The following is a 24,664-nucleotide window of genomic DNA, read 5'->3' as shown; positions in this document are numbered from 1 at the left end:
CCTGATTTTTTTTATTTCTATCTAGGTCAGAAACTTAATTAAAAGCAGCAGCATAAAGGGCCAGATCAGGGATAGTAACCAGTCTGTACCAAAAGAGGAAAGGGCGCAATCTCGCTTGGTCATTGATTGACCTAACTCCCAAGTCCATTTTCAAGGAAGAAGGGGGGTGCTTTGGGGGGAGAGATACCAGGCTCCTAACAAACTTGTTTTCCACAGTTGTTAGCTTGATTGAGTCTACTACACCTCACAATTCTGCCCCATAAAGAACACTGCTCACTACCTTAGCGCTATAGAGTTTGAGAGCTGGAGCTACAGGCTTGGCGTACGATAGGCAAATCTCCTGCCGCAAGGCCCCGGTTAGCTGTGAAAATTTCAGGGACGCCTTATCTAAATGATTATTCCATGTCATACTGTCAGACAGCTTTATACCCAGGTACTCAAAGGAGCTAACCCTCTCCAATGGAACACTATCCATGCAGTAAGACATTGGTAAGCTGATTTTTTAGATATTACAGTAAAAAGGGAAATCTGTTTTTTAGGCATAATTTGTTTTTCAGAATATGAGATTATTTTATTTGGGGGCAATAACAAGCGTTAATGGGATGAATTAGAACATTGCCAAATAAGATTTCACACCAATATTAGGGGCTGCCACAAACGTGGGCTGCCAACCTGTCCCAAGAGCAACCACAGAGGAGTCAGGCATGGCCAAGTAAAACCTGATTCAGAGTCATTTTATAAATACAAGCTTTGAGAGACATTCACCTGTGGGCAAGTGACATTTGTAGATGTGTCCATTGGACAGCTCACAACAGCTATAAAAAAAATACAAATACTGAACCATCCCAACCACAAGAACATATGTTAAGTCCTTATAACAGGGTGGACTGTGCAGTTAGTAGTGTTGTCCCTTTTGGGAGAAAAGGAGGTTAACAGTCGGCCTTTGAATCTATGTTCTCTGCAGACACAAAAACCCCAAACAAATCTATAATTTGGAAGCACATCCTAGCACAAATCAGTGTATATCGCATCTGTGCACCACGCTCAGGGACAAACCTCGGGTCAGCGATCCAAGACCTCACCAATGCAGAGAAGGGGACTTTTTGCAGATGAAGGAAGTTAGCCATGTGAATCAAAGGGAGGGAGACCCAGCATTAATGCCCCTGCCAACAACTAGAATTATTGACCCTACCCCCCCCCCCCCCCCCCCAGTAAAAAGCTTCAATCGCCCCATTCAAGTTTTCATTACAACTGCTGTTGGCACCTCATATGTCTGTTCTGTAAACACCTAGAGTTTTCACCTGCAAAAACCTATCCATAATCTTTGGGTGAAAGTCCAGGGCAAAGTGGGGAATTACTAGGTAACAGGAAATACTGATTCCCTAAGAGTCCCTCATTTCTTAGTGGACCCTCAGGGTCCAATTCATAGTAGGACAAAGTTTCCCACCCAAAGGGATACAAGGAGCCATGGTCTGGGAATCTCCAGGGTGGGGGAAATACTGGTGCATTAACTGGCCACCAGCATTGAGTGTCTCAGCATCAATATAATGGCATTACAAATAAACAATTTTAATGGCCCTGCACTGTCAGCATTAGTGGCCTGTTCTTAGCATCAGTTCCATTCTGTATTACCACAGTAGAACGAAAGTCACCACTGCTGGCCCTTGGAGAGTAAGCGTGGCAAAGGTGCAGTGGGTGTACATCAGCAGCTCAGAGACCCGTTCATTCAAGCGACCCAGAGGAGCCATATGCACACTAGGCAGCTGCTCATTGGCAGCATGAGGGGAATAAGCTGGCCCTGCAACAAAAAGCAAATGGCCAGAGCTGGTCAATGTAAAACCCCTTGGAGGGTTTCTTGCTAGCACCAGCAGAGAGTGAAAAAGCCGAAGCAGGAATGTTTTTTTACATTGTCATAATGGTGCTGAACAGTTGATGAAAGGGTAAGGTAGGTGTTTGAGTCCATTATGGAAATGGAGGAAACCATTGCTGAGAAGGCTACGCTGGTCCAGTGTAAGTTAATGCTGTTGATGTCAGCAGAGGTGGTGATGAAAGCTTGGTCAATGGTCATGGTATTGAAATCAACAGAGGTGAATTAGTGTTGGGGTGATACAGGTGTTTGGTGTTGTAGTTATTTGAAGTGCACCACTGTTGGGCGTGGGATGCTGAAGTTAAATGTTTTGAAGTCAATAAAGCTGGAAAAATGCTGGGAGGACTATGTTGGTCTGGTAGAGGATAATGCCATTGAAAACATGGGTGATAAAACATAATTAGAAGTTTGATATCACTGAAATCACTAGTGTTTAGACCTGTTTGGTGGAAGATCAACATCTGTGAGCTGAATTAGTGTTCAGATGGGAGCATAGATAGATTACACTAGATACAATTCTAATGAACCACACTGTTGGGCGAAGGACACTGCACTCTGATGCCACGGAAGTCAATGGAGGGAAGATGATGTTGATATTGAATATATTTATAAAGCCCAACATATACCCGGAGGTACCTTGGCACTATCTGTGATCACTAAAAGTATCCTTTTGTAGTTGGTGAAGAGCCAGGTTTTTAAGGCTTTTCTGAAGGCTAGAAGAGTAGTTGTGGATGTCAATGATTGCAGGAGACTGTTCCATTTCTGGGCAGTATTTCTGATTAAGCTCCTGTCACCCCCCAGCCACCCCCTCCCCCACCCCAGGACATCTGCTTGTAAGGAGGAACTACCAGATTTCCTTGGAAGCTATAGCATAAGGACCTACATGGAAAATCCCTCATAGGCCATTTTGGATGCTCCCGCCCCCCCTGCCCCCCTCCTCACCTCCGCGTGCGCGACTGCCCCCGGTCCTTTCCCACACGATGGTCCAGCGTATGAGCGCGCAGCTCCCAGTACTCCCGAAAGGCGACACAGTGCACCCTCCCTTTCCCCGGTTTCTCCGCCCCCAGTTAGTTCATGGTTACTTACTGGCTGCACTTCCATAGCCCCTGCGACGCCCCTCACAGGGGGGGGGGGTAGTCCTACTGCTTGGCACCCCTGCGGCGAGGCGATTATGGCGCGCTCCAGTAGGGTGCACCCAGAGGCTGGCCCGGGCACACATCTGCAGCCCCACTCGGGACAGCGACGAACGGCTTGAGGGGCCAGAAGGCTGCACGATTGTATGGACTGTGCACGGGTGCACTTGAAATGTAAACCTATGTGCTAATGCCGATATCGCCTGTGCCCGTGTGTAATACTATCTATAAATGCCAATAAAGAAAGTTTTCAAAAAAAAGGACCTACATGGAAAATACCATTTTAGATTGTTTTTCAGGTAATCTGGGTCAGTTCCATACAGCGCCTTATATGCAAGGCACAAAGCCTTAATGGGGATACGCTTTTCGATGGGAAGCTAATGTAGTTGTTTCAGAGCTAAAGATGCGGATTCAGACCTAGGGATGTTAAAAAGCATCCTTGCTGCCAATTTTGCATTGTATGAAGTTCTCAATGATCTTTTCTGGAGGCTTTAGAAAAGACCATTACAATAGTCTAGTCTTACTAGGACTAGAGCAGTAACCACAGTCTTTAATGAGTCAAAAGTGAGCAGGTGAGCGATTTTTTTATTATTTTTAAAATATAAAAAGAAGTTGAGATCACTGTATTGACTTATTCTTTAAAGATGAGCTTGTCATCTAAAACCACGGCCAGATTTTTTACTTTTTTTCTGGCTTAGGTAAATTCCCAAGAAGGGGGTCACAAAGACACATTGTTCCCGAATAGCATGAATTCTGTTTTTGTTGAATTTAGTTTTAAGCAGTTCTTGCACATCCATTTGCTGACATACAATTACAAAATGTCTCAGCTGTATTTTGAATATCATTGGTAACTGACACGATAATCTGAGTGTCGTCTGCATAGGTTACCAGTGAGAACCCAAATGATTTTATCAAACTAGCCAGAAGGGAGATGTAGACATTAAAAAGGGTCTAGCTCAATGACGAGCCCTGTGGGACCCACATGACAAAGTGAAAGACTCGGAGGTAAATCCGTTGTATGTTAGTGTTTGAGTTCTATCACTAAAAACTGGGAGAAGAAGAGCAAGGGCTGTGTCATTGACAACAGTCGATCAGGTAACTATGATTGACTGTATCACAGGCCTCAGACAGGTCGAGTAATATCAGGGCTGCGCTACAGCCTGAATCTAAGGAGAATCTGATTTCCTCAGTAGCTACAATGAGCACAGTTTCAGTGCTATGACCACTCCTGAATCTGAAATGGGTTTTGTCAAGATGATCATTGGACTCAATATATGCGGACAGTTGGGTGTTCATAGCTTTCTCAGCCAACTTGGCTGGAAATGGGAGTCTGGATAACGGTCAATAAGTGTTGGTGTCCTTAGGATCCAAATTAGCTTTTATTAATAGGGGGGGGGGGGGAATTGCAGCCTTTTCTTGCAAGGCTTTGGAAAGAGTCCTGTGCTGAACATAGAATTGACAGTATTTGTCAAAGATTATGCGATAATATCGGGCACAAGGGTCTGATGGGAAGAGGTGTGGTGCCGCGGCCAAGGTGACTGACTCCAGAATCTGGGGATCACGGTTCCGGCGACAGATTAGCCCAGCACCATGCGACTCTGGGCAATAGCTTGCTTAATCTTCCTGACGGGCCCCAGCGCCTAGAGACCCTTACAGGTGATTGATCGCGCTTTACAAATGTGGATTATTATTATTATTATGGGTACAAAGAATTTGTGGTAACAATAAAGTGACTGACCTGGTCAGTTGAGAGCTGCGTGAATTTTTTAAAATAAGACGGTCCACCTTCCGATGGTACCTTCAAGGCCTGATTATTAGCATCAAATTTGCTGAAGATTTCTCTTACTTTAATCTGAAAAAATGGAGGTCAGGAAATCACAGAGTTACTGACTTCCATCTACTGTATCTGCTTCTGGAGCGGCGGTAAATTTAGTAACTGTTTGAAAGAGCTTCTAAATGGAGTTTTTTTGAGGACTCAATATGCTTTGTGAAAAAAGAGGATTTTTCTTTCTATATCAATTTTTTGTACTCTGAATTACACTTCCTATATGCATCCTTTTCCTCTTCATTGTAGTCCTTCCTCCAAGCCTGTTCTTGTCTATGGCACTTTCTGTTTAAAGGCTCTCAGGGCGTCATTGAACCAAGTGGCGGAAGATCTATTCTTTTTTTATTTTACATCTATTTTTAAGAGGTGCGAATGTATCAATAACTTACTGCATCCAGGTTTCATATGCAGCCAATAGTGCTTCTGAGTCACTTGATATTTCTGGTTCTCTTCTTATTAGGGGATCATTTGATGATGAATGTTAGTGAGAGGATAATGCTAATGGAGGTAATGGAGATGCTGAGTAAAGATTCAAACCTCAAGCAGCGATACAGGCAAAATAAATTAATGTCCTGCACAGTGCTTTTATTTTAATAAAAAAATAGAAGTACTCACGCTAAAAGTCAATACTATACATTGAGGAATATGCAGCACTACAGGGAACGTAATCTACAGATGCTACTGGGTTTATGACACAGACAAACAGCATATTTAGCAATCAGCATAGGTGCAGTGCAACGTGGTGTAATGAAGCAGCGCTCCTGTGTTCTGAAACCCATAGGTCAGTCTGTGTGCTTTGATAAGACAGTACTCTTAAATTGGTTGGAATTATCTCAAAGAGCCACCAAAATCTATTAGCCAAGTTCTCAGTCAATAATCTGCTCAAGCAATAGTTGTAGCGGATGTAAAATGTACTAAGGATCTCCAACAACAGGTATGCTGACTTTAACCACATAATGCAACCAATTGTGCTCACGGTTGGAGGGGCTTGAATGGGAGGTGCTATCTACTTTTCTCTGCATCAGGCCAACGGAGGCTGCAGCCACATGAGTAAAAGTACTGTGATCGGCAGGTCCAGTACTCGTGATTATGGGATTCTTTCCTCCAGCTCATGATGCAAGGTTGCAGTCCTCAGGGTGCAGCAAAGGCAGACTCATCCCAAGCCCTCTGGTCTTCCTCGGTGGTTGCTAGAGTGGGCACCGTAACGAGTCATTTTTCACACTGGCTCATTTCTGTCATAGAGGGTTATAGGGTGACAGTTGGGTAAACTCAGGTTTATTCCAGTCACACAACTACAGCAGTCCGATTCTTCTGGGACACTTCCCTCCTACTCCATAAGACCAATACTGTGGGACAATAAGCTCTATGTCACCTACCAGGAGGCAGACATTGTGCCATGACTCCGGCAGTCAATCAGTTTTCCATCAAAATGCTTAAACTGATGTTTCCTCATGTCCAGGAGACTGGCCATAGTGATACCAGCCATGGATCACAGCAACTTTCAGATTTCTCTACAAAGTATACCCCGTCTTGGGTAAGTTTAGAAGCTTGGAACTGGAATAAAATAAGAAAGTTTAGGTCTCCAAGATTCCGAGAAAAAGAGATATGGTCCTTCTATCTAAAGACTAGGAATTATTTTTTTGTGATTTCTTTTCACATTTGATTTTCTGGCTGCAGTACAGACATAGTCTTTGTTTGTGGTGATGCCTCCACACCGGTCTCCACACTAGCTTGCCTTTTCCTACAGGATGCGCAAGCTTATCTTGGTGTCTGTGTCTTCAAGTGTTTCTGCACTACACCACACCCCTGAGGCAGAACTGTCAGTCCCACTCATTCTGCAGGCAATAATTTGCTTGCCTGATTTTATGACACACTAATGCCTGCACATTCATTGTAGTCTTTACGGTGGGGTCTAAAAATCAGTCCCTGCACATTATCATTGGTGGGAAACTGCTTACATTTCAAAGTACTGGCCTGGCTTTCTCTACATTAAATTCTGAAACTGTAAAAATAACTTGTACAGTATTTGCTCCCTTTGCTGCTTACACAGGCAGTGTCTGGGTCCAATTATACCTCAATAGCAAGTGAAGTGTAAGGTTTTGGCTAGGTGTTATCACCTCTAAAGTTTCCTCAATTACTATTCTGTGGTTGGGGTCATTGATGCTGTAATGATGCTTAATACCTCGCTCAAAGTCCCTAGAGTGCAGGGAGAGCGCAGGAGGCAGTTGATGGAGAGGCTTGAAATACACTTGTTTATAATCAATGGGAGAATAGCACCAAAAGGAAGTAAGCGCTATTGAACAATTGTTTGAGAGCTTCAGGTTTGCGCCTATTGACAACATAACAGTCGAGAAGAAACCGAAGCAAGAAGTGGAGAAGTGGAGAAGTGGAGGGGGGCACCTACAGAAGCTAAGAGGAGGACGGAGGAAGATTTTGATATCACGCTCCGCATGATTATAGAGATACATAATGTCTACGATAGGTATCAGGGACCAAGAGAGTTGATAGAGGCCCCCACAGTAACCCTGCGCATGTTGGAATGTACAGGTGCTTTTAGGCACATGGATGGGATGAAACCTGTTCAAATAGTTGAGAACAAGATGTACTAAGGCACCAGAGAAGCTGCTTTGTAACAAAGACACAAGCTTGAATAAAATCATCGGCATTATCAAGAGGATGGAACGCTCAGCCAAGGCAATAAGAACAATGAGAAAGCTGGATTTGCAAACTACTAATGTCAACTTTGTGTGAACCTAAGACCAAATTACCAAGGCTAAAGGCGAGTTCCTTGCGAACAAAATAATGGATGAGGAATTGAGTAGGAATGTGTGCTGTTGGGGTAGAGAAAGCAAAAGACAAACAATTGATGGACGGAATGCAAACAAATCAAAACTTTCACCCCCAGTCAAGAGATCTGGGTTAAATCAATAATTCTTGTGCTCACCATGCCACCCCAGTTTAGACCTGGCCATATGTAAATCAGTCTTGACCCTGTGCCTCATGGGAACAGTTCAGCCCGAACTGCCAAGCCAGGTCCTCCCTGGACCGCAAACAAGCATCCTAGGACCGGTTTATGGGTTTCACCCCTCTTCAGCCAGGATAGCTTGATTCCAGTGGCACAGTGAGCCCAGGACCCACGTCTGGGCATACCTGGCCCACTTAGGGCAAGAAAGCAAAAGACACACAATTGATGGACGGAATGCAGAACAAATCAAAACATTCATCCACAGTCAAGAGATCTGGGTTAAATCCATCATTCTTTTGCTCACCATGCCACCCCATCTTTAGACCTGGCCATATGCAAATCAGTCTTGACCCTGTGCCTCATGGAAACAGTTTAGTGGGGGTAGAGGCAGTAACAACCTGGCAGTTTACAGAAACTGCCCTTCCTTAGGAAAAGACTATTGCAGATGTGGTAATAAGGATCATTTTCCAAGGTGTGCAAGGACGTAACTCAACCTAAGGGAGCTGTCCCCTTCAACCCAGAGGAGTATGCACTGGATATCAAGGAGCACATGGAAGACCTCTTGTTGGCAGCAATCCTGGACACGAGTGAAGAGAATGACCACCCAAGTGTGCTGAACAGGTCAGTCACTCAGATGTAGAGATCCTTGTGGAGACAGGCTCCAGAATCACCATCATCTCCATGGAAACGTACAACAACCATAATGAAAGAGGAACCACACTGCAGTGGTATGCTGCTAGGTGCCTAAAGGAGACAAGGGTGTTTTCAAAGCTGAACTCTGATTCAAAACAAGAAAACCTACCAGAGTTTGTGGTCAACCAAGACATAAATATCCTGGTAAGGACAGAACAACTACATCTACCAAGGATGATCAATCCATGCAAGACACCAAAGGCATTCAGTATTGCCAAGATTTCTAGAAGGTTTTCTACAGGACTATGGCAGTGTTTTTAGACCTAAACTGGGTGGACTTAAGAAATTCTAGAACGACATACAACTAAAAGACTGATCTCTTCCAGCCAGTTAACAAATCACTTCAAACCTGCCAAGATCTGAAGGAGATATTAGATACATGGCAAGCAAATTGATTAATCAAATCAACTTCTGCTTCTCCCATAGTTGTGGCTAAACAAACAAAAAAACAAAAACAAGTGGTGAAATAAGACTATGCATCAACCTTCACCAGCTGTACTGCAAAGTGGTAGTGGAATGTCAGTCTATGCCCCTATTCCAGGGAATGGTAACCAACACTTGGTGATGTCAGGATTTCTCTATTCTCAGCTTCACCCCTGCATATTATTGAGTTATTTTGCATAAGGATTAAAGAGATAACAATGTTGCTCACACCCTAGTGGGTATTCAGATTCTACTGTAAGCCCTTAGTGTTCAATTCTGCCTCTGCCCCTTCTCAGAAACTCATAAGCAAGCTCTTTGAAGGCATGGAGCATGTGCATGCCTTCCAAGATGATGTGTTAATTTATTCCACTACCCAAAAAGAACATACTACCAAATTGTGCGAGGTGCTGCAAAGATTTCCAGAATAGAAGTTTAACACTCAAGAGGAAGAAATGCAGGTTCTTATAAACCAGGGAGGAGTAATTGAGGCATGTCATTGGTGCTGATGTCCTCATTCTCAAGCCAAGTTTGCTGTCTGTCATTAAAAAGCATTTAAGACCAAGAAACAAAAACTCACTTGCGTCTTTCCTTGGATTATGCAAATTCTACTCAAGGTTCATAAAAAAGCTATCCAGAAAAGTTGGAACCTATGAGGTGACTGATCAAAAAGGACGCAGATGTTGTATTAGGAAAAGACAGTATTTGGAGAAGACAGTGAAAAATGCATACAAGAGTTGCAGGACGTACCATCTTTGAACTTATTTAATTAGACTAGGATGTCTGTGGTGACTGCAGACATAAGCCAACTGGGACTGGGTATGGTCTTTAGCCAGGTCGGGTGAAGAAAAGTTAACAGCTTCTGAATCACGCAAGCTGAAAGGTTCAGAGACGAAAGATTCTGTAATAGAGCAGGAACCTCTGGTGTGCATTTGGGCAGTGGCAAAGTTCAAACATTTCTTGTGTGATTAATCATTCCTTATTAGAGCCGAAGACAACCCTTTAGTGAGTATGCTGGAGAAGGGTGGTTCAGAGAAGCGATCTCCATGTACTGCTAAATTGGCATGCAAACTGCATGAATACATGTTTCCGAGCCCATCAGATTTTAACTGCCCGTTCATAATAAGAGCCTAAATGGGGCTTGTAGCAGGTCTTGAATCTGTATGACAATGTCACTTGTGGACAGAAGTGCCTTGACCAATGATTTGGTGTTACCCTGATCTGTGCTTCTGTCTCGAGTGCACACTGCATTACATAGTTGCAAGATTTGGGCCTTATGGTCATTCCAGAGCTATAAGAAAGATACAATTGCAGTGTGCTTTCTGGATCCTACGTTAGTCCTTGTTAAACACACCATTACGTAACACTGGAAAACAAGTGCACCACCTCATGTTTTCCCAATGGTGAACATTGGTCATAGCACAGGCTGAATCAGACAGCAGGGTACTCCATAGAGTGGAGGTCGGGGGCCTTCGAAAGAGTCCCTTCTCTCAAGGCTGGGATGTCCTGTTTATTAGTTTCGAAATTTGGTCAAAGAGGATACCCTTCTGCCATGACTATTGGGTTAGGATGCCCTCTATTACCTTGCTATACATTTATACAACATCTTAATGGGCACTCACTGACCCTCCTCACAAAGGTGTTTGTCCGTTTCATTTCCATTTTCCAGGGGGCAATAGGAGTGACAGGTCCCCATGGCTTAGCCCCCTACCGGTTGCATTCACAATTGTCCTACTGCTTAGCTCTCCACTGTTCGCTTTATACAATTACTCTAAGTTAAATATATGTGCAAATATATCTCGATTGCATCGCTTCTTCTACTTACCGACATTTTTTCACCTAAATATACCAACTAATCATACAAGTTTTAGACATAAGTTGGCAAATGTTAACTCCCTGTGAATATTTTGCTGAGCTCACAGGATAGTATATGGACTCTTGATATTAAATCTGCTTATCTATTGACATATCATGCATACACGCTTAATGTGTGTTTGGCTTTGCCCTGTTAGCACCAGTCAGACAATGCTGCTGATCATGCACCCTGTGTGATGATTATTTACTGTTTGACATATCTTGCATTACCAAAGTAACTAGAAGTAAAACTTGCATGCAAAGAAGTATGGTTACAATTCTTAAAAAAATAAAAACCATTTAAAACAGGATAACTTGAGATCTTTGACTATATGCATTGGGCCATTTCCTACATTTGTACCACCATATTGCAGTCGCTCATCAAAACTGGTGGCAAGACTCATACAAATTGTTCTCCCTATTTGTGGATGTAAAAACAATCGGAAAACAACAAACCTCATCCAATTCCAAGGAGCGATGTTGAATGAGGAGTCCATGTCATGAAGGACTGCTATGCTCCAGTTATGAGCTTGTCTTTTACAAATCACTGTTTAAAGGTGTGCATCCTGAATTTTATATTCTGAAGTGAACTAGGCCTACGGCTGTTGGAATGCCCTCTGCATTTAAAAGTAAATCCAGGCCAGAGTACTTGGTGACAAGGAGTCCTCAAGCAACATCAGCTAAAAAGGCTTCTGATTAGCAAGGCCAGCTACTTTTTTTTTTGGGGGGGGCGGGGGGGGGGGGGGAGGGAGTCTATTCCGGGATCCCAGTGGACCTCTAAAAACCCCTAATAGGTTTCTCGGCCGTCAAAGAAAGGAAACACCTTCATCAAGTTCATCCAAGACCTGGGAAGACTGCCTACTCCCTGCCATCTATCATTCTGAACCCTTTCAACTACGTACCATTTACTCAAACTGAGTTGTCTTGTGTTTTCAGACTGTGACATATACTTGCAATAAGCACCACTTTTGAACACATACGGCCTCCTCGCTTCTGCTTCCGGCCATCCCTCCGACATCTGGTGTCAGAAGTGGGATTGGAGGAAATGGAGGCCGTAGTTAAAAAGATGGCGGAAGGACTAGACCGCCTTGAGAAAATCATGGCAAGGTTCTTAGAAACCGCAGAATCCGACCAGGAAGCTCTACACAAGACTATTGCGAGCCAAGGACAGACACAAGAAGCAGCTATGGAGAAACTGCCCGAGACCCTCGGAGAGCCCCGAGGGTATACCGCTCCCCTATCAGTGGTAGTGCAAAAGTATGTTCAGGGAGAAGACCCCGATTTCTTTCTGGCCAACTTCGAGAGAATGGCCCGGGCCGCCCTATGGCCGGAAGATTGGAGGGGACAATATCTGGGGCCCCTTCTGAGCAGGGATCTACAAGCCGCCTATCAAGCCGCAAATCCCCTTGGGACCACTCCCTATGCAGAGATCCAGCAATGTGTGCTAGAGAGAATGGGCATAGACGAAGAGACTTACAGAATGCGCCTTCGCCAGATTAAAGTAGGACCCCAAGAATACCCCGGGCCCTTTGTTACCACATCAAAGATGCTGCCGACCGGTGGTTAAAGCCTTCGGTTACCTCCAAAGAGGCCATTTTGGAGAAAATATACTTGGAACAGTTCCTTGCCTCCCTACATCCCCCGATTCAGAAATGGGTCCGACAACATGCCGATTTGTCCTTGAACAAAGCAGTAGACGTCGCAGCAGCATATTTTAGGGCCCAGGATTTACAGAAAGGAAAGGACGAGGGCTCCTGGAAGCATTCCAATCAACCACTACCAAGACATCCTCGACCTTCCTTGTACCCTAAGAAAGCGGAAACTGTAACTATGATACCAAACCCTTTACCAGTCATGCCCCGACCCACCGTTCCCTTGGGACCCCACTGCCTCCACTGTGGAGCTTTTGGGTAAATAGCAAGAGTATGCCCTCAGAAAGAAGAACCTATGAAGGTTGGATATACCCGGGTGCTATATTGTGGCCTAAATAATGAACCGCGGTCATTCCACCGACAAATAGCTATCAATGGGGAACCCCGAGACGACCTAGTAGACACAGGGAGCAGACAAAATCTTATGAGACCGCAAGTTGTCCCTGGAGGGACACCCACTACCACGGGAGTGGTAAACATACAATGTATTCACGGGGATTGTAGAAGGTACCCCATGACGGATGTCGCTATACAGCATCGGCCAGCCCAGACTGCGTGTCGGTCTTCTTCCCAGTCTTCCTGAACCCGAGATCCTTGGAACAGATTATCCCCACGTTAATACCCTATTGGTGGACGCAGAAAAAGAGAAAACGGAATGGAGAGAAGAAGCGCCATTCTTTTCGGACTCTGACCCCGGCTGGGAACCAGGAAAAAGTAGAAAAAGTAAACAAAGAAGAAGAGAAAAAAAGCAGGGCAAGCCTGTCCTTCTGACAAACGCTGAGTCCCCTTTATGTGAACATGACAGAAACTTCCGCTCGGCACAAAGGGAAGACAGTAACTTACAAGAAGCCTGGAAACAATCACAAGAACAGGAAGATCCCCTCCAAGTAGGGGCCCAATTCTTCACTTCGAAGGGGTTGTTATACAGAAAAGGAGGAAAAATGCTTCCCTCACAACTGTTAGTCCCTGTACCCTTCAGAGAAAAAGTTCTATACCTGGCCCATAGTCACCTGCTGGGTGGTTATTTGGGGGGGGGGGGAAGCTATCCTAGAGAGATTTTACTGGCCAGGGATTCATTCCAAGTCAGAAAATACTGTAGAAAATGTGTTGTGTGTCAAAAAACCAGCCACTCTATCCCACCTCGAGTCCCTTTAAAACCTTTACCAGTAATCGATGTTCCTTTCTCAAATGTAGGAATGGATATCATAGGCCCTCTTCTACCCTCTCGAAGCGGGTGCCGCTATGTCCTTGTGTTAGTGGACTATGCCACAAGATTTCCAGAGGCTATCGCTCTAAGACAACCCAACACTACCCAGGTCACTAAAGCCATGATAAACATCTTCGCCAGAGTGGATTTCCCAAAAGAGATCCTAACTGATCAAGGCACTCCCTTTACCTCTAGACTCATGAGACAGGTATGTCAACAGTTACACAACAAACACATACGTACAGCAGCCTACCACCCTCGTTATAACAAGCTTAAAAACCACCTTGAGGAAACTGTTAAACCTCGAAGCCAGTAAGTGGGAGGATATGCTCCCCTTAGCTCTTTTCATCATTAGATGTAGCCAACAAAAAAGTCTGAGGTATTCCCCTTTTGAGCTATTATATGGGAGACCTCCCCGCACCCTTATGGACATGGCCAGGGAGGAATGGGAAGAGGAAACTGATACTTCCAAACCTCTGTTGGATTATGTGGTTAGTCTCAAGTCCCATTTGAATCAGGTGCGGGAGATTGTGCGCACCAACTTAGAACAAGCAGAAATAGAGCAGAAGAAACAGTATGACAAGACCAGCAAGGACAGGTCTTTAGACATTGGGGATCAGGTCCTCTTGCTACGCGCCCCTCCTCAGAACATAAATTTCTCAGTCAATGGCAGGGTCCCTTTAAGGTTATCGACAAAATAACCCCGTTACCTATAAGCTGGAGATGGATCCAAAGAGTAATGCTACTCAAATATCCCACATCAATTTATTTAAAAAAATGGGAAGGACCTACCCCAGAATTAGTAGCTCAACTCACAACTCCCCTGGCAGACCAAAGCATAGATGCCAAGCTACCAGAAGAACTGAAGTAAGACTTAAAAGAAACTTTGGCCCAGTTACAAACAGTATTCTCCCTAATACCCGGGAAAACAACCTTAGTAGAACACGAGATACACGCAGTCCCCGGAAAAACAGTACGGTTAAAACCGTACCGTATACCTGAAGCCAGATGAGAAGCTGTGAACCAGGAAATCCCTAAAATGTTAGAAATGGATACCATCGAACCCTCCAAAAGCGAATGGTATTCGCCAATCGTATTAGTACCCAAACCAGACGGGTCTATACGCTTCTGTATCGACTTTAGGGAGGTGAATAAAATCTTGCAGTTCGATGCTTATCCCCTCCCTTGAGTCGATGAGATGGTAGAGAGACTCGGAAAAGCTCAGTATGTCAGCACGCTTGATTTATGCAAGGGATACTGGCAATTACCCTTGAGGCGTCAAGACCGAGAAAAAACTGCCTTCTGCACACCAAAAGGATTGCATCACTTCAAATTGTTACCCTTCGGGTTACACGGCGCCCCTGCGACCTTTCAACGCCTTATGAACACAGCCCTACAATCCCATAGGGATTACAAACAGATGCCTCCGACCATGATATAGGCGCCGTATTATCCCAAGAAGATGAGGCAGGACAAGAACACCCCATTCTCTTTATCAGCCGAAAGCTATTTCCGAGAGAGACCCGATATGCTGTCATCGAAAAAGAGGCCTTAGCCATTAAATGGGCTGTGGAAGCCCTTTGGTATTATTTAGACGGAAGGGAATTCCGGCTGTATACCGATCATGCTCCTCTTGAATGGCTCTCGCGGAATAAAGGTCACAATCAAAGAATTCTAAGATGGTTCTTGGCCCTCCAGCCTTTTAGATACACTGTGCATCATAGGAAAGGAAAAGAACATACCAATGCAGATTTTACATCCAGATATCCCTACGATCCATTTCTTGTGCACAAGAAAGCTAGGGAAGTGGAATGTGAGGGAGTCTCCGGGGGTGAACCCGCTAATAATGGAAGACTTTCGCAATGTCCGTCATTTAGCCCTTACCTTAGCAAAGAGAAGAACTTCCCCGGCACGACATCTCTAATGGACGCCTCTTCCCTCCTCCCACAGAACGTCGGAACTAACCCGGAAGTGATCGGGCATCAGGAAGGCGGGACGGGAAGCTGTATAGGTCAATCAGGAACGTCGGTAGAAGGCTGGGACCAGCAGAAAAAGGGAAGAGACACAACGATAGGTGTGCCAGCGGAGGAGACCCTGGAACTAGAGGATCGAGAGACCGAGACGCTGTCCAGGAGCAACGCCGGAGCAGGGGAAACAGAAGAGGGCGCCCTCGAGACGTGGACCGAACAGTGGTGGATCCCGGAGGACGTACGAGCCGCCACAACAACTCAGGAGAGTTGCGGCTCCTATCGGTACGTAAAACAGGGCAGGGGATCTTAGGGAAGGGGAGGGGAGCTGTAAAGGCGGTAGGGGGTTGACAGGTTTAAAAGCACTTTCTGTTGACACCCCGGTTTTTGGCCACCAATACTGTACCTAGCCTGTCTCACCTCATGTTTTCACGTATACCCTACGCACTACCCTTCACCGGACCTCCCTTATAAAACCACGCATTCCTATTTTTTAATATTTTTCACATGGCATGGTGACGGTATTCCCATCCAAAGTAGAACCCGATATTAACCGCTACTTTTCTTTTTTTTTTTTTTTTTTGGGAGTCTATTTCGGGATCCCAGTGGACCTCTAGAAACCCGTAATAGGTTTCTCGGCTGTCAAAGAAAGGCAACACCTTCATCAAGTTCATCCAAGACCTGGGAAGACTGCCTACTCCCTGCCATCTATCATTCTGAACCCTTTCAACTACGTACCATTTACTCAAACTGGGTTGTCTTGTGTTTTCAGACTGTGACATATACTTGCAATAAACACCACTATTGAACACATACGGCCTCCTCGCTTCTGCTTCCGACCATCCCTCTGACAACCAACAACATGGATGATGAAACCATGGCTAACCTAGCCCTATCTAACCTATACTCAATAGTTCCTTAACTCAACATCATCAAGACCACGTGCAATTTCAACTCCTGCATGATCTCCTTGATCGAGGAATTCACAACACATCAAGATCAAATAGAGTAGACCCAAAGCCTCTTGCCCCTGGTACCTCAAAGCCCTCTACGAAGAAAGGAAAGATATCAAAAAGTTGGAAAAAGACACATCTTTAAGGCCAAGACATCATATATCAGATACCTCCTGGATACAACCAAGAACAAAAGGAAACAACTATTTGAGGTAATTAATCAAGCCAACAACCTTCCCTTGTCGTGTAGTTCCTATAGTCCCAAGCAGGACCTGCACGTTTGGATAAACTGTGGGACTGGTGGCAGACTGGTTCCATGCACCCCCACCGAGAATGGTAGCCTGTTTGCATTAGCTAGCTAACCGTGCCACTAGTGTCTCCTCTTATCGGGGAGAGCATAGTTTCTGGCAAACTCAGAACATGACAACCCTGATCCCTCAGGATCGTGGAAACAATATACAACTTTTCGTACATTCACTCATGCTCACTTAGGTTGTCTGAGAGATACACAGAATAAACAATCGGGGCATTTCAATAAGGATCTATTGAACAGTTGTTATTCTCGTGTAAAATATATGAGCTGCAACAACCATTCGACAGTAGGAGAGATATAGGATTAGCAGTACAGTGAATATAAAGTGATAGTACAGTTCTACCATCTTGCAATAAGCATGAATAAATACATGAATATAAAATGCAGGATAAACGTGCGCGTACTCCTACAATGCCTATCTAGATGTACCTAGTATACCTAGCATGTGAGTAGGTGAGAAGCCAAGAATCCCTCTAGGATTTAGTCGAACCCCATTACCTGAAGTATGAGAATTAGGAGCCCTTCTTTGTCTCAAGTTGGACCCCCCGTGAGAGATGTTCAGACCACTGTCAGCTGGAGCGTCTGCATGCAGGAGCTTCAGCGTCTCTGGTCAGTGTGTCGGCCTGGAAGTCTCGATTCCCTCTGTCTAACACTAGCATGAGGTGTTGTATTTATACAGAAAGTATCTAGGGTTCCTCTGTCCCTCGTTTCTTGTATTAGCCATTGTTGGATTTTAAGATGAAGTATGGGATGAACCGTGCACGTAGATATGGGGAGGAAGGTAGTGTAGCCCCAACCTGGTTTCCATGAACTTTTATAAATATTCATTCATACTGTGTCAGTCTAAAGATGAAGTCATAGAACGCCATTGTTCAGGGAAACCCTCCTTCTGCATCCAGGACTATCGACTGTCGAACTAGGTAAAGGTTCAATCCTAAAAGGCTTGTTACTGTGTAGTGTAGGGGAGGTGATGTAAGTGAATGGGTATGATGTTACCAGGGCCTATATTAGGGTACCTATATGAAACATAACACCCTTCAAACCCCCATTTAAGGTATCTGAGACCCTATGCAATAACGTTGCAGAGTTCTTTGACAAAAAAGTCAAAGAAATTAGCATCTCCCTTCCGGTCAAACTTGACAACATAGTAGAGGAGAAAATGCCGTGCAAGGCACTGCAGCCATGGTCCTCTTTCTCCCCAAACACAAAGGCAGATCAACTACTAACTCTATCCAAGGTGAAACTCTCTAACCATCTTTGCGAGGCCATTCCAGGCTCCATCAGCAAATCCCTAGCAAATCTCCTTCTACCCATTTGGACAAACCTGTTTAACTTATCCCTGGATCATGGCGTGTTCCTGGACTGTCAAATTTCTCTACTCTTAAAAATAAAACATTTGCCGGGCCCTGACAACTTTAACATCCACCCAGTATCCACCCTCTCCTAGGCAAGGCGATTGAAAGTTGTGTAGCCTCCCAACTGTCACCCACATTCAGGCAAACAACCTCCTTGACTCCCTCCAATCAAGATGTCATCAAGGCCACCTCACCGAGTCTGTAATTCTGCCGATTTTGGAGGTCGCCCGCTGCATCCTCGTCACAAGTAACTCCTGTCTACTTGTGCTACTAAAACATATCTGCTACGTTTTACACAGTCAACAACCACCAGGCTTTATTAGACATCCTGAAGCATGGAATGGGTATGGATGGAGTCACCCTTAAATGGTTCACCTCATACCTAACAAACCTCTCCCAAATAGTAAAAATTGGGAATGCCCACTCAGATACAATCAGCCTGCAACAAGGGGTACCCAATGTCACAACCTCCAGAACCACATCTACTCCATGGTTAAGAGTGACTGGTTCCAACTACAGTTGCTTTGGGGAACCAGGAACCTAATCGAGGCACAAGACCTTAAATCAGTAGTCCAGGAGCTTGTGCTGTCCAGACTAAACTACCGCACTGCACTCCTCTACGGCATTTCCAGAGTGACACCATGGTCCACTCAGAGCAGTCCTACATGAATCACCCGCTTTGTAACAGGGCACAAGAAATTTGATAACATCTCTCCCATTTTAAACTCTCTTCAATAGCTTCCCATAGAGGTGAGAGCCCAATTTCAAACTGTCAGCGACACTCATAAAGCTCTTCCCTCCTCTTTACCCTTGTACCTCTCAGAGAAACTGAAAATCTCAGGCACCAAACAAGATTCAAGAAACGTTCAACTGCTTCTCTTCAAACCCCCACCTGTAAGCATGATTGATACATAAACCAATCTTTCCCCAGAATCACCACAAGAAACTGGAACTCCCTCCTGCCCAGCCTCTGTCTGACTACGTCATGTCATCTTCAAACACGACTAAAAGATCTTCTCTTTCAATGACACCTGGTCTGAAACACCCACGCTCTCTCCAATCGCATACCAACATCAACCTGCCAGAATGTTGTATTGTGTGCTTTTGCACTAATTTGCAAGTATGTGTATTAATTGTAAAACAGAAGTGTTACTAGTATTTAAATGATGTTACTACTGTTGCTTACCTGTTGTATTGTTTTAATTGAGCACCATAGTGTTCTGTTGCTATAGTGATTGGTGTGTTCTGTGAGGCATTCCACATCGGATTGGCTCACTGGATGGCAGCAAGATCTATGGCTACAGTTTACTCTTCGTGTCTATTAATTCTGTGACTAAATAATACCTTGAAGATCACAGCTTGCTTATTACTACTTGGCAGTGGTCGAAGTGGGGAAAAGAAAAGTAGGGGAACTGGGGGCAGAGAATTAGAGGGCGGGAATAACCCAAGGATTTGATCAGTGGGCGGAAGCAGAGGTGTGGCCAGAATGCGCAACCATCCCAATTTTTAGTATTTGTTTGGCATTTCACTGCCCAGTTTAATCACCAAATGGATACACATGATTATTTAAGGTTATAATGAGTTATTGACATTAAAATACATTCAGAAAGTGGGATATACTTCTAATCACAGAATGTCCTTAAATACGACAAAATGTGGAAGCACAAGCCATTTGTTTCCGAGCGATGGAGTTTCTGTTATCAGCACTTCTCCCTTTTTCCACAATAGCAGTTCAAACATGAATGGCAAAATATCCTAGTTTGCAAATGTTTTCTATATAATTATGGCTCTGTCATATTTGCCTCATAATGCAAGATCTGCTGCATGATCTGACCATTTAAACTAATAAATTGTTTGTAGCGCAAACATATCAAAAGTTAATACAAAACGTGACTTGTGTTGCTGCGGAGTGAATGGCCTATTGCAAAAGTTGACTAATCACCTTTCTCACTGCTACATTTATATGTTACATTGGTACTAATAAGGCAAAATCTTTCCAAACACCGTTAGCGTGGGTACACATGTCAAAATAATAAAATATCAGAAAATATACTGCATTACCCTGCAGCCTTTTTTAAATGCATAATTTAGTCAACACTCTGGCATAATTTTGTTCTCCTTTGCTGCATAATTAATTCCATTGGCCCCACAGCAGGTAGCACATGTTAAAAGTGCTTGTGAATGAAGCAGAGAGATTGGAAAGTTTGCGAACTTAGTTTAATGTGAGCGCAACTCCTGCTTTGCCAATCCCTGGTGAGTTGCAGCTACTACTGTTGTAACCATGCCAGTGGAGTTACCTATGGGTGAGGCAGACTGGCCTCAAGGGCAGAGCCGGCGTTAGCACTGGTGGCGCCCTATGCATTAATGTTTGTTGGTGCCCCCCCATGACCACCTCCGCAACGGATTTCCTCACTACCACCCTTTAACAGTGCCCCTCAAGTCTCCATAACCACACTCTCTCAGTTGCATTTAATTTGATTTACAGTGCCACTCATACCATTGTAGGGTGTGAGAGCACTTTACATCACACACATTACAGAATCAATATGTGTGTAAATCACTGTATAAAAAATGTTACATAAGACTAAGGAAAACAAGGTGTAGGAGTCACATGACAACCATACTAGTAGGTTGTATAGTTTAATAGCGATTGGTCTTGAGAAACACAAACTTATTATTTAAAATGTAATACCATGGTTGGGGGCTCTCTTTAATAATCAGAATTGATTTCTATCCAAAAGAACACTCTTTGCAACATTTTATAGTGCCACTCATACCACTGTAGGGTGTCAGAGCACTTTACATCACACACAGACAATCAATATGTGTGTAAATCACTGTATAGAAAATGTTACATTAGACTAAGGACTACAAGGTGTAGGTGTCACATTTCAACTATATTAGTAGGCTGTATAGTTTAATAGTGATTGGTCTGGAGAAACACAAACTCATAATTTAAAACATAATACCATGGTTGGGGGTCATCTTTAATAATCAGAATTGATTCATATCCAAAAGAACACTCTTTGCAACATTAGGATAATCAAAGACTAGGGGAAAAAACATGACACTCTAATTTATACCTTGCAGTTTGTATGCAGCTCTTAGATGACAGTTAATAGCTCACTGTTCTAGGTTAGGGTTTTAACTTATAAACTGCAAGTAACAAAAGGCTCTCTCTGACAAAAGCAGTAGCCCACTGACCTATTTATATTATGTGCACTTTGTGATCTGCATGGTACATGTTATTTGCAGCAGGCACATTAACCCTGTGAGCTACCTTTCCATGAGTCAGAACTTCCAATAGACAAAACTCTGATCTCTCACTAGGAAGAACATTAATCACCAGAGTCATCATGACATTTTTATTGTTGCCAAAAATTGCTGGAGGCCACAAAGGAGGCAGCAAGCGCTTTTAAAACCATAATATACCTGCATAAATGATGCCTCCACCCAAAGTCAGCACCCGGTGCATTCCCACAAGTTGCACCGCCCTAGAGCTGGCCCTTCTCAAGGGTCCTGTGACCTCAGTGACAGAGTCACTGTTGTTCTCAGGTGTGCTACTCCATAGGTCTGGCCACAAGACTGGAGGTGAACTTCAGTATGGATTGTGGTGGACAAGCCTTGAAGGTTAACTTAAACTTGTCATGCTAGGGTCCACCTGCTGGTGATAAGACACCAGGGCTTCTATGGTCTTGCGAAGCCTTCTAAGGTCTAGCATGGGATTGTGCTCTCTCAGAAGAGTTGTCTGGTGGACTGGTTATTAAGGCTAAACTTGGTTCCCCAGTTCCACATTCAGCAGCTTTGACCATAGTGCCACATACTCTTCCCCACTGAACACCATACTGCCCCACTGAGAAAAACTCACACTGCCTTCAACTACAACCCAATTGTTGCCGGCTATAAACACCTGGATGCGGCTAAATTTAAATAACGCACTAGACAAGAGCAACATGTGGCCTACAAAAAAAAGTAACATCATCTTGGAAAAAGCAAACACTCATAGGGAATGCAAAATTTAGCAAACCATGTGAAATGTAAGCAGGAACAACATGGTTACCTTAACGCTTTTACACTCACTATTCAGAAGTCAGTGAGCGCTTTTGCCTGAAAAGTTTAGGACATGACTACAGGGCCCTGTCCATTGCTTATATCCTTACAAAACATAAGCAGTATGGTAAAAAGACCACATCCCTAAACGCAGGGACGCAGTACACATTTTGTTTTCCAATCCATGCATTGCAGCACCTCCAGGATTGGAGCACTAGTTACAAGCCCAGGGAAAACAAAGACATGAAAACAAACAAAAAATAGCGCTTCACTAGCAAACTTTGTAAAAGTGGCGCTAATGTGTTTGGGTGTGAATACAATACATCTGGCCAGTTTGCTACCACTCTGTCTTACTTTATTAATTTTTCATATTTTTATCCTTTTATTCCCGATGCTTACTTTGGAATTAAAATGTCAAAAGAATACGACACTTCCAGCAAAAGTGTTTTTCTTTTTTGGATCCATTTTACAGGGGAGCAAATAAAAGAAAGGAGAGGAAAGAGAGTGAGAGCCCCTTCTTGAAGTCACAGTTTTCAGTAAGAGGGGAACTGCTACACAGAAAGAGAGGGGAAGAGGGAAAGAGTGAGGGGGCAGCTGAAACGGCAGAGCACAAGTGGACACGGTCTTTGTCTTCTCTGGGCAAGAAGGAAAAGACAGAGAGTCCTGTTACTTCTCTGCCGCCCTGCCCGTCACGAACGCCAGGAACGCCCAGCTTTATTTATAGGCGATGGCGATTTCTTTCGTCCTGGGACGCATTTTCAAAATAAATAAGTAGGGGAACGGAATCTTTGGAATTTAAGAAGTAGGGGCACGCCGTGGCCTGCCTATCCCGTCCACTGCTACTTGGAAACAACACACAACAACTGATGATCCTCACAGCGTACTACACCCCCGCTTTTCTTCATTGCTAATTTTGTGCTACGATTGTGTGTGAAGTGCTCTACCTCCCAGAAGAGCCAATCCCAGCGTTCACTCCACCTTTAATGTACATGTATAATTTCCATTTGTTATTCATATGTTCTGGCTTCATTGTGAAACACCCTGATGCCTCCGGGACATGTCCACGCTATATAAAAATCATGGAAATAAACCTAGGAATCGCAGGCATACAGCGGGCTGTACTCTGTGTTAGCGGAGGAGATATTCAATTCTAAGACGGAGATCCGGGGAGGAGTTGGCAATGCATTTACTATAATGACAGCAGAGGTCAGCAAACAAACCCAACAATGCTTATGCTCCCATAGCACATTGACAGGTTTACACTCACGTAATATGGCCGCCGCCAGCTGAGGAGTTAATTCATAGACAAGGTTTGTAGAAATTACAAGGAGAGACGCGTCGTTTTCAGGATCATATTCTAAAAGATCTCACCTCTACATCGTGTCCTCGGCATAGGCTGACCAAACTGAAGCACAAAACTATAATGGTAGCAAATGGGGCCAGTGAAGCGCTGACAACGCGTAGCCCCTTCATCGCCGGTTCAGGAACTTCCGCATTAGAGTCTAAACACTCACGTGATCTGTCAAACCCTCGTGTTTCATTTGCACATCAGGCACACCCTCGGGGAGCCACAGACTCGGATTGGCTCTGAGCGAGCTTTCATTCATTGGCTACTGCTTAATATGGGCGAAGCCTTGCAACAAACCCCATCGCTACCGGGATTCGTCAACCTCTTGTTAACGCGTTAAACGGTCTTGTTTCATTTTGGTCTCGCTACAGGCACTGTTGACCGTATAGTTCAACTGGGCACCGTAAGTAAACGGAGAGCTGTGATTTAGTGTTGGGTAAAACGAGACTAAAAGAACAAACATTTGCAATGCAATAGGTCTCGCATTTGCGAGAGTTTAAGCTATTGGCATTGTAAATGACAATGCCTTTTATTTATGTTTTCAAACCCAACACATATATAAAAGGCATTGTCATATCTAATGTTAATAGCTCAAACTCTTGCAAATGGGAGACCACTTTCATAGTGGCAGCACCCCTTACTTTAGTCCCTGCAGTGCTCACAGTATGCCGCTGCCCGCGTCCCACGCAGAGGGACATCAGCAGGGCAGCTCTATAGTGGCCGCCCGTCGCAGCCTTTCCCCTCCTTCTGCCTCGCCCACGAGGCCACGCCCAGGGAGGAGATCTCCCAATAGTGTACAGGTGGAGGTGGGCCGTTGGGGGGGGGGGCGAGGCTAGCCCCCCTACTTAGGCGTCCCTCTCGCCCAGTTCCTCCTCTGCTTCCTGCGCGCCGCTCCTGCTAGGACACGCGTATTTCCTGCCGTCTGCACCGCGGTACTTGATCGAGGCCCCCTCCAGCGTAGTCGTGCCTTCCGTGATATCTTCTACGTTCGGTGAGTCTTGCTAACCTCTCCCACCCTGGCCCTGTCCCTGGGCATGACCAGGTGGACAGGGCCCTGTGGCC

At 44.5% G+C, this 24,664-nt stretch overlaps 1 protein-coding gene across 1 annotated transcript in view; it reads right to left on the bottom strand.

Annotated features, from left to right (window-relative positions):
• PIGK (phosphatidylinositol glycan anchor biosynthesis class K) overlaps positions 1-23,780 on the bottom strand; it is a 528,114-nt gene extending 504,334 nt beyond the window's left edge. Inside the window, exon 1 of the mRNA XM_085602040.1 lies at positions 23,626-23,780. Within this exon, the coding sequence (XP_085458166.1) occupies positions 23,626-23,727 (102 nt within the window). The 5' untranslated portion in view covers positions 23,728-23,780. The remainder of the gene's footprint in view (positions 1-23,625) is intronic.
• Between the last annotated feature and the right edge of the window lie 884 nt (positions 23,781-24,664).

Source organism: Triturus cristatus, chromosome 4_2, assembly GCF_964204655.1.
Source record: "Triturus cristatus chromosome 4_2, aTriCri1.1, whole genome shotgun sequence".
In the NCBI taxonomy this organism is placed as follows: domain Eukaryota; kingdom Metazoa; phylum Chordata; class Amphibia; order Caudata; family Salamandridae; genus Triturus; species Triturus cristatus.
The sequence above is the reverse complement of the archived record's forward strand: the minus strand, read 5'-3'. Positions and strand labels throughout refer to the sequence as shown.